Source organism: Epinephelus moara, chromosome 4, assembly GCF_006386435.1.
Source record: "Epinephelus moara isolate mb chromosome 4, YSFRI_EMoa_1.0, whole genome shotgun sequence".
Classification (NCBI taxonomy): Eukaryota; Metazoa; Chordata; class Actinopteri; order Perciformes; family Serranidae; genus Epinephelus; species Epinephelus moara.
In genome coordinates, this window is record NC_065509.1 from 37279710 (window position 1) to 37290931 (window position 11222).

The 11222-nt window shown below is 40.7% G+C and overlaps 2 protein-coding genes across 8 annotated transcripts in view; one reads left to right on the top strand and one right to left on the bottom strand.

The window, feature by feature from the left end:
• Positions 1–6165, bottom strand: part of LOC126388603 (LIM and calponin homology domains-containing protein 1-like) — a 114206-nt gene extending 108041 nt beyond the window's left edge. For 2 of the 7 annotated variants that reach the window (XM_050041801.1, XM_050041800.1), the window contains exon 1: positions 5870–6165. In XM_050041801.1, coding sequence (XP_049897758.1) covers positions 5870–5971 — 102 coding nt within the window. In that variant the 5' untranslated portion in view covers positions 5972–6165. The remainder of the gene's footprint in view (positions 1–5869) is intronic. The other 5 variants (XM_050041803.1, XM_050041802.1, XM_050041804.1 and 2 more) reach the window with 4 other exon arrangements.
• Positions 6099–11222, top strand: part of LOC126388605 (catechol O-methyltransferase-like) — an 8936-nt gene continuing 3812 nt past the window's right edge. The window contains exons 1-2 of the mRNA XM_050041809.1: positions 6099–6227; positions 8764–8868. The gene's annotated coding sequence lies outside the window, so the exon portion shown is untranslated. The remainder of the gene's footprint in view (positions 6228–8763; positions 8869–11222) is intronic.

Genomic DNA, 11222 nt, shown 5'->3' on the forward strand with positions numbered 1-11222 from the left:
GAGGTGTAACAGAATATCAAAATAAAGGCATAACCTAAAGATGATGATATGAATTGATGTTTTCACTTTGCATCGATGACACTGGATCGTTGATCACTGAATTGATACATCGATCCACATCCATGGATTGTTACAACCCCGGCATATAGTACACGACTGGAGATTGTCCATGTCTCACCTACTGGAAATACTCTGTTTGGTTTAGGTGAGGGGTGGCACCTGGGTAGTGTGTGCAGGAGGCAGGCCATGATGTGAAAAGTAAGCTGCAGTCTCTTGCCATTCCTTGAATCTGTCTGATGATTTGGGCGTCAGCCCCAACCACCAGAAGTTCCCAATTTTCACTGTCTCTCCAGTCTGACATTTTTGTTAGAGCCTTTGTGTAAATGACCCTTCTTCACCTGCTTTAACTGATTTGGACATTTGGGTTTGCACATACAGCGCTGTAGGATAAAATCTAGGTTCAGGGTTGCAGTGCATGTGTAAAAGGGACTTATCATATTACTAACCAGCTTAAACTGATGTGGAGTGAAAGTCCAAGATTACCTCCCTTTTTGCAGACACCAGTGCAGGCACAGCCTCAGTTTTAAACAGTTCTGAAATCATGTAGTGTGCTCTAATCTCCACGAGACAGCCTCCTTGGGAATACAACTTAACTGACAGCCTATATAGACTTTATTTTATATATTTTACACTGATTATGATTGAGTCTCAAAGGAAAACCAGCAACCAATATTAAATACGTGAGTGAGGTAATCTCTCATACTTTGCTTTGTTTAAAACTTACAAGATATCATATTAGACTCCTTGTGCCAAACTGGAATAGCTTTTCTTTGGAAGTTTGTGGTTACATAATTTAAGCGTTTTTCCATTTGCTCCAACACGAAATCTTCATGTTAATTTATCAGCTGAATGTTTTTCCTCCAGAAATGTCTTTAATCATAACAAGGCAAGTGATGAAATTACACAACTCCGACAGAGTTATTTTCTCATAGTTATGCTTTGGTTTGAATCTGCCAACAGCAAAAAAAAGCCCTCAACCACTACTAAGAAGAAAGCCAGTTAATCAAACCACAAAGATGTGTGCTGAAGAAAAGAACCAATCAGGCAATTTTACTGGGTTTCCGTTCATGCAAACGCCCTGTGGCTATATGACACAAATCAATCAACCTCATCAAAGGGCCAGTCAGGCTCTTCTGAAGTACAGAGGAGCCTAAACACCATCATTAGCGACAGTGTTAATGACGAGATGGTGAGAAGAAGCGACAGGCAAGGAAGTATTGTGTGCAAGTGTGAATGCCATTTGTTGGCATTTGTCTGAGCTCAGCTCCCATGGTGACACATTTGAGATTTGTAATTCAAAGTGGATGTTAGTGAGCCTTACTTGCTTTGCAAGTTCACGATTCAGTTATCTTCTCCCTTTCAGTAACTCTAAACAAATTTATATTTTCTCATCAAGCAAGTGATTTTCATAAAATCCATCTTGTGAATGAAAGAACATAAACACAATTGCTTCTTTGTGATTGAATGGAAATAGTCTCCATGCGAGTTGCTGCAAAAACGTGTTTTGTGATTTAGCTAGCAAAGTCATTGACAGTGCAAACCCTCCTATGTCGCAACATGTGTGGGCAGTTTCTTTAGGTATAATAAATCTATGATAAAGAATATGTCTACATATAGTTATGGTGGTGCTACAGCAACCTACAGGTTAAAATCTTACGTTGAACTATAAATCAGTTTCTACTCCGGATGTGCTTTTGGCGGGACCACCCAAACATGTTGCCAGAGAGGGATAAATCTAGTTTTCAACAGGAGTCTTAAGGGTTTTCTTTGTGCTAAGTTAGTGCACAGCTGAGTTCAAATTATTCTCACCTGCCAAAACAAACCAAAATTTAAGAGTAACTGCTCCAGATTATTGAGAAAAAAAAACCTCACTTGGTGGGAACAGGCCATAAAATAGCACGAGAAAGTAATCAAACAAGCCTCTGTAAGACACATCGTTATCTGATTGTTTTCTTGTATATGTAACATGGACAACCATTGTTTTTAAATGGCACACCTTTGGAAGGTCAGAACATTGCACACATGGGTTTTGAGGTACTATAAACATTTACAATTACAAATAACGACTAAGTACAAATCTAAAATGAAACAAATGACAAAACAAAGGACAATGACAACGAAAGTTTCACTTATAACCAGGGACGTATGGCTTACGAAGTGAACTACACAAAGCACACAAGTCCACTTTGAGGATGCTGGCTGGAGTTGCTTTGCACGTTTTGCTATTGACAATACATGGCCAACAGAAGACCTGTTGTTATAACCTCTAGCCTCAAGTCCTGACACCATATATGACACAGCAGTTGAATATAAGCAGTCAAACAATGGCTGTTGGGATGCTGACAGAGGCTTTGTATGTTCCATTCATTCAGGATCTAGTGACCTATGTCTGCTTCCCTGAGGTGACTGAAAGACCGTTACCAGGTGAATATGGGTAATGAAATCAGTCCCCAAAGGGCAAGGGTGATAGAGGAACAACAACACAGGAGTGGTATCAGTTCACTACTGCCTTTTCAGCTATCAGCCCTGATCTGCCTCAGAGATTCTAGGTCAGTAGTGGCTTTTTAAAGACCTGATATGGGCCTCCAAGGAGTTTGGTTCTGCTAAATAGGTCTGTAACGGCGCCTGACACTCTTAAAGAGGATCTGTCATTTTCAATAGTACTTTGAGATTTAATACACCTTGATTAGTTTAAACTGAGTACAGTAATAACTGCACATAAACATATCAGGTTGTTAGTACCATACTCAGGGTTGAAAACATCCAAAAGATACTAGTCACAAATTAGAAGTTTACGCTTTAGATTGTATAAAAATATTGTAATCGTCTTCTTGGTAATACAGAAGCACTGAGTCAAGTTGCAGCAATGAGAAATCTAACAGGCTGATGGGTTATATGTAAAACTATAAATGACAAATGGAACAGTCCGACCAATACAGATGCGGTGTGGCAGCTGGTAATAATAAAGACTGAATAAATACGCAGGGATTAAACAATATGGCCTAATATATCCGCTATTCAGGCTGATCAATATTGACACTGGAATTATAAAGGGTCTTAATACAGGTGCTACACAGGGAAAAAACACATGAGATCTATCAAACTGTCTACTAACCAATACTCACCAATCAGAATTATTGACACTGGACAAATATGATATTGCTTTTTTAAATGCCAGATGCCAGATGCTAGCAACCGGTGATAGTCCAATATGTTTACAATTCTCAGAAAATATTTCATGAAGGGTTATAAGTCATTCATGTTCAACATTCACTTACTACAACATTATTATCAGCTGAACAGTGCAAAGTTAGAACAAATACAATCTAAATCAAACTATAGACACAGCAATTAAAGACATGGCATTGTTGGCACACGTGTATGCTGAACATTCTCTACTAAAACTGTTATGTTTTAGCAACAAGTGGAAAACAAATGTGTGTTTTCTCCACACAGACCACAAAAATAACCAGTAACAGTGCTTTTAAACCTCTGTCGCTACACAAAACTAGTTTCCCATAGTCAGGCCTGTCACCACACTTCATTTTAGCCCTGTGCGTTAAACAACAACAACCTCCAAGCTAGCAGCCTAATCACTAAAACATATTTTATTATTTTATGTGGTGTTTCCTTTTGTGGGAGGTTAGCCATTTTAATACCAGGACTCGTCTCCCGACATGCAAATATGCCACCAGATCAAGTTCCACCACAACACTATTTTGCAAGGGCACCATCATCTCATCCCGGGCTTACCACGGTCTAAAACATGTGTGACAAGTGTAACTGTTTTTACCCCAGTGCGGAACTGTGATAAGTTGTGCCATACCTTTCTCCAGTGCTGGCACGACGTGAGATAGGTCTGGCTATATGCAAGGCTAGTGACAAGTAATTATTTTCATTACAGAGTAGTTATTTTCTCGATTAATCATTTGGTCTACAAACACTGAGAAAAAAAGAAAAGTGCTCATCATGTTTTCCTAGGGACCCTAACAGATTTAGTGTTATCTTACAAGGCTAAGGAAAACCAGTACATATTCACCTTTAAGACATGGAGCAAGTGATTTTTTCCAACAGTTTTGTGGAAAAGAAAAAAATATATACTTAAAGAAATAATTGAATATAACTAAAATGATATGTCCATTTGTCAATGGTCAGAAGAGCCTGGTCTCACTCCGAAGTCTTTGAAATCTAGTGCTTGGGCAGTGACTTGCAGCGTCAGAAACCAAAGAAAAAAAGGCATCTTTTAATGTCGGCATGACACATGGCCATTGGCGTTATAGTTTAACGGCACCCAGGAGCGTCTGGGGAAAGGCGGCTGGACAAGGATGAAATTTTAGGCAATGAAAGTCCGACTGGGACAGGTGGGAGGGGTGGTGGATGGGTCCAACAAACACCGACTTTCACCCGAGAGAGCAGTGTTCGCGTCCTATCAGATTCTAAAGCCAAACCTTGTTCTTTTTTTCCTAAAACCTGACCATGTGTTTTTGTTGCCTAAAAACAACCATGTGTGTTTGTTATTGGAAAAAAAACGAAAATGTCAATTTGCAGTGTTGTACTGACGTAGTGCATCTATTTTGAAAAAGACTGTATGTAACAGGCAGAACTTGACACAGTGTCCCAGAATGTCAACAACCAACGCACTCTGAGTACTTTGCAGGTTGTATGTGGATGTGGAAAGTCCATGACCAAACGTCAATGTGTGACGACATCAGAGTGAGAATGTGTTGGTCAGAAAAAGTTACCTTCAACCTTTTCTGTTTTTTAAAGAGGGGATGTCTGGTAGACATGCAGTTGCCACAGCTAATCATGGGTATAAAAGTAACACTATTCCTGTCGATGATTAGTTAAATGTAAATAAGGCAGAGTATGGGGGGGGCAGCGCCCTCCTGTACAAATGCCCCATAATCCTTATCAACGCCCCTGCTACACTGAATCACTCACTTCATTCCTCAGCAGGCTTCCAATCTGATTTTTACTGTAAGTCTTCCCGTAAATCTGCAAAGCTGTGACTGCATTCCATCAACATGCAACAGATAATCAGCTAGTCATCAATGTTTTGAAGGCTGACAAGAGGACAGCTCACTGCAGGATGATAGACTCAAAAGCAATGGGGGCAGGCATGTGTCGTGATTGAAATTCTCCCAGAACAAAACCTCGTTTGTGTGATTATTGTTCAGCAGGCTCGCAATGAGGCAAAAATCCATTCCACATGATGCATTCATTGTTTTCAGCCAAACACGCACCAGGCCCCACAGCAGCCACTGCTACTGTACAATAGCCACCACTAAAAACAACTGAAAGCCTGCTGCAACATTTAGGTGGGTTTCACAACAACTGTGTTCAATATCCTATTTAGAATATAATGTATTACTGCAGTTAGGATATCATTAGAGATTAAACATGTAACTTTCTATTTTGAGAGTACTGTGGTAGTTATCAGCTCCCTACTGGATTTCAGATGCAAATCATTATAGGACTGTTATATTGCAGAAGAATAAAATACCAGTAAATTCAACATATTCTCAAAATAGGGCATGACTGAGCGCCAGGCACATTGTAACCCACTACAGGAACTTCAAAGGAGTATAACTGGGAAGATTTCGTTAGGATCTGAGTCAAATTATAGCAGTTTGAGTCACCTTTCAACAGGTGACGAAGCAATAAAATCAAACTGCCGTTTGAAGGAGGAGACTCTGCAGACACCGGCTGCAAACCTGTAACTAAGGCCACACAATGACAACACAACACCTGCGTGACAGGGAAGCAAAGTGCTGAGGAGTTGAAACAGCGTTTGTGCTCCGTGACTCACCTCTATCCATTTCTGAGCCTCCTGAAACGCGGACTCTGCGGCCGACTCGGTCACAGGGTGATGCTGATGAGACTGTCCTATGTCTGCAACCGGACTTGCCATTGGCGAAGAAGCTCTGCTCCCCAAGTATTAAAGCCTGTACAAAGGTGTGAAAGCAGCTCAGTGCCGCGTTATTCCACCAGAATTAGTCGTGAACAGTGTCGGTCAGCCCGTTCTCCTCCGTTGGTTGTAGGTGTTGAAGCAGCAGCAGCACCGACGAGGCGAACGAACCAGTTGCTGCTCTCCAGTATCGCTCCTGTTGGAGTCTGTGGGCAGACAACCAGCGTCAAGTCAGCCACAGTCACTCACGCAGCTTCCGGTAAGACCGCTCAGAATAAAAGCTTCTGTCGAGGAACATACACCATGATTGGGCGCATTCAAAGATAACACAAATATAATATTAAAGTATTACTATTAGTACGATGACATCCACCCTTGCTATAACACGCTTTACTGTCACGTAATTTGGATAACTTTACTCTTAGCATATTCTAACATACGCCATCTTGCTGAAAGCCGACCGTTAGGTTATAGTTAGCATTAGCTCATTAGCTTAACCTATGGTTAGCTGACAATGTTACAGCTTAACTAATGTTACAGGAACTCGGAAAATATGATATGCTAGTTAAACAGCATCTCGAAAACTCAAAAATAGGAAGGACTCGCAATTAGGAAAAATCCAGGATGGCCGTTATTTGAGACAAGGAAACGGTAGCACCATATGCTAGCAATGTTAGCGTTAGCATTAGCCAACATGATGTTAGCTTCCTTGCCAACCGTTCCAAGTGCAAACGTTAACTTAACAGTCACATTCTGTGCCTTTTCTTAAGCTAATTGTCATTGTTATGTCTGAGTTTCAACTGCACTTAATGAACGTTAGCTAATGATTAATTACCGTTATAAAGTAACACAACTGTCCCTTTCTCAAAGACTAACAGTGACGTTAGACATGAACCTACCGCCATTTGAAGACATTTCCAGATTCCTCAAAGACTCCTTAATCCAACTGAAGTGAACATTACTATTATTTTTCCATTGAATGAACAGTTTAAGGAGCATTTCAAGTTCCAACTGTTTCTCAAACTCAACGTCAATGGCACCCGGAAGTGAATATACATCTTTATTTTGGCGGTACAAATCATACAAATCAGCGACACAGGTAACCGGAAATTGCAACCGGAAATTGAAATTTGCTCGTGTCTATGACTATGAGCAAAAAACAAACCAACAAAAGTTGTCATGAAATAAAGTAAAAAACACAAACTTAATCAATATGAAATAACAAACACTTAAAATAAAATTAATAATAACTTCATGGTTACACTTTATATTTCCTTGGTGCCTAGTAGAAGGAGATTTATCACCTCTGGCTCATGTTTGACTGAAAAACAAAACAAAATAGTGATGAACTTGTAACTAGACACAAATCTTTAATAATATTAATGTGGAGGCTACTGCTGGCAATAAAATTGTGGTAAGTCTTTTTCAAAGTTGTTGTTTTTTTACCAACCAGTTAGGTTTTAATTTTTTTAATGCATAAGAACTAATGTCATGAATTAACGGTGTTACCTGTCCGTGTTATTACTGCCCACTGTCTTCTACTCCATTGGCCACTTGTTTAGGCTCTTGTTTTGATTGCAAAACTGCTTTACTTCCGGTAATAATCTAGCTGTTTCTCGCTAACTTGCCGCAGCCGGACTGACAGGACGTGCAGACCGCAGTATGATCCGCTCCAATGGCCAAAAATACACAGAGCAGCGCCGCTCCACCACCAGCCAATGAGGGCAGCAACACACTGGGGATCACACAGCCACTTTGACTAAATGGGGCAACTGAGAGAGAGAGAGAGAGAGGGAGAAAGCAGAGAGTTCACTGATTTAGAGCAAAGGCACCCAAAACAAAGGGCCAAACTCTGACCTCCAGTCACTGATCATTATGAGGCAATTAACCATTAGGGAAAGTATAGTATTTATCTTTGTTAATAATCTATTCTGATACACTTCATCAGATTGATTCTGGTGCTAATGATGCTTTCTGTGATTTGTGTCGGTCTAAAAACATTATTAAACACAAGTAAAAAGTTTGGTACATTCAAGGTCAGTTCCCTCAGTCAGTCAAATCTTAGTTCTTGATGTCAGGGCCACTGTTACGTCTAATTTGGGGGACATAGAGTGAGCAGTCCTCCAGCTGGCCACAAAACATGAGCACATTTGCACTTTAACCCCCTGGACACATTGTTTTGTAATCAATAACCTGCTATTCAAACTTGATATCTCACTCCCACCTGTAAACATGGTCAGTTATGTAAAGTAGAGTGCACAAACAAGCCAGATGTCTCAGTGCTGTGGATTAAAACAACTTGATTTGCCCATGACAGCAGTTAAAGTGAAATACATGCCCACTTTGGCCAATGAAATAATAATTTTTTTTTAAAAAACAGCCTCCTTAATAATCAGCATGGTCAGGGGTATTTCTCAGAATGAAAGGCCACACAGCATTTAAGCACCATACAATACATCATTAAACTGTTTTATGTTAAACTGTATCCTGGGTTAGATGACACCAATCAAGACTTTTCTAGTTCCTACAGAACTCATATTTGTCCACATGCTGGCTGATATTCTTACATCTTTGCTGACCTCTTGTGGAATTATGCAGCAGTACTGAAAAGTGAGAGGAGGAGCTTCAGGCAGGCTGTGTGTTCATTTGCAAAGAGGGTGTGTACAGACCATAGACTCAGCACTCCTCCCCTCTGCTCCTCAGGCGTCTGCTTCCTGGATACCAGAAACAGTCAAGTGTTTATTTCTTTCATGTGATCTTTGTCCCATTATATCTGTGTGTGGTTTGTTTTCCAGGAGGCCGGCTGTTCCCAGTATGCTGCTCAGCTTCTTGACTTCAGGAGTTGACAGTCCCACCTGTGTTTGACAGGACGCACTATTCTCAACCTGGACAGCAGTTAGGCAAGTATTACATCTCTACTGCTAATATGTCCTTACTTTTGCATTAAGAAGTCTGTATGTCCTGGTTATGCTTTTCATTTTCTTAATAATTACAATAATATTGATGTAATGTTAACAGAAGCATTAATAAAGTTGTATAATCAGTATTTTTTTTAATTCCAGGATACAGTAGCCTTTAAATCAAGGACAGCACCTGTCATAAAGATGAATTAGACTAAAACCTGGAGGAGTTTTGCAAAACATAAACTACATATTCATATCAGGTTCTATCTTTCTACTGTTTTGATTTGTTTGTTCCATTGTGTCATGTTTGGTGTGGCACTAAAGCTTGCGTATGATTGTCTACTGTCTAAAATGACATACATTTATGGAGCCTAGAAGATAAACATTCAGCTTGCAAATAATGTTTTAACACAGAAAAAGAAATGCAATTTCTGTTCATTGGTAGACACAATTTGTAGAGCGTGTTCTCTCTTTGTAGGAGACCTATCAGTCAGAAAACAGACGATGCAGTGTGGTGCACTTACTATATTGAGAACTGATGGTTGACTCCAATTGTGATCCAAAATGCTGTGGTGGTTGGTTGTTGTTGTTGTTTCACAAAGGATGGTTGAGCATCTGCAGTTTTTTTTCCTAACTTAGCAGCAGATTTATTCAGTGAAATCACCGACTGTCATATTTGTTAAATCTGCAGACTCTTTGCTTTTCTTGATTTATAGTTTGACATCCCTGCATTTAAAAGGTGTAATGATTTAGGAACTGAAACATTTTTACAAGCTCTTGCAAACATAGATACCATAATGTGTCTGCAGGGGGCGCCAGATGTCAGTTTTTCTAATGTTTTTACTGGTTATATCTTCTTACTATCTTACTATATAATGATCTCCTCACTGACTTGGTCAGTGCATGTGAAATTTGGCACAGTGGTAGAGGGTCATGGGAGGATGCGAATGAAGCAATATTACATCAATTGGCCAAAGGGGGGCGCTATAGCAACCGATTGAAATTGCAAACTTTGAATGGGCATATCTCATGCCCCGTATGTCGTAGAGACATGAAACTTTGCACAGAGATGCCTCTCCTCACGAGGAACAAATTTGCCTCAAGAACCCATAACTTCCGGTTATACAGATTTTCCACCATTTTGAATTTTTTGAAAAACACTTAAAGCCACAGTGTGTAGGAATTTCTCCCGTCTAACGTTGAAATCATATATTGCCTTCAAACAGATGGCGCACTCTAGCGCCTCACTGTTTCAAACGCATATTGCAACAACGGTAGTCGCTGTGTACCAAAAAGCTATGATAACGTTGATGAAACCATGTCATCCCATACTTCATGGAGTATTCATTCAGGCTCCTACACAGACACACGCGACGTGTTGACAAACCCCCTCCTCACCATGCTGGCTGTGTTTACAACGTAGGACTGTTGGAGCAGGTGTAAATCGAAACAAACCAATCACGTCTTGTCCTTTGACAACTGACAAGTGGCTCAACCTCACACACCTCATCCCTCTCCTCGCATTACTGTGCCGCTAACAGCTGTTAGCCGCTGTTAGCGGCCAGCGCCGCTACTACCCCGGCACTACTGCAGCATAACAAAGGCCCATTCTTTGAGCATAATGCAGGATCATGTATTATGCAGCATCACGGGAGACGGAATCCTCGTCGCCAAGAAGGCGCAAAAGGGAGTCAAAAAGGCAACGTGACCGGCGATTGCATTACCATTCTCCCTCAGCAGCTCTCTCTACCTGGGAAAGGCTACTCCGATGTGGACCCTAATTTTTTTAATTCACCGGTCATGTTGCCGTTTCTATTCCCATTTGTGCTTTCTTGGCGACGAGGATTCTGTCTGCCATGATGCTGCATATGCATGATCCTGCATTATGCTCAAAGAGTGGGACTTTGTTTCAAATTTGCCAGGGTAGTAGCGAAGCGCCTCTTGCTCCTCTCCTTCAGCTCCTCAGTCACGCAGCGCTGGCCTGGCTCTCAACGAAAACGCCGAAGGCGGGGCTGTATGTCCCTTGCTGGCGGATGTATTCTCAAGATGGCGAAACATTATGGAACCCCACAGACGATTTACCCGCACAATGTACAAGCCAATCCGAAATTCTCCTTTTACGAGAATAAGTCAGATTATTGGTGGAAGTAATAGTACACCAGTGATGACATATTTATGAATGCAGACATCAATTTTTGCCAATAAACAACTGAAAATGTTACACAATGTCCCTTTAAAATGGATCTCTTCCTAGGAAGTTTGACCGATCTGTATGAAACTCTGTGAGCATAATCTAGGGACCAATATCTAAAGTTCCCTCTTGGCAAAAGTTGGAAAACTTACTAAAACTG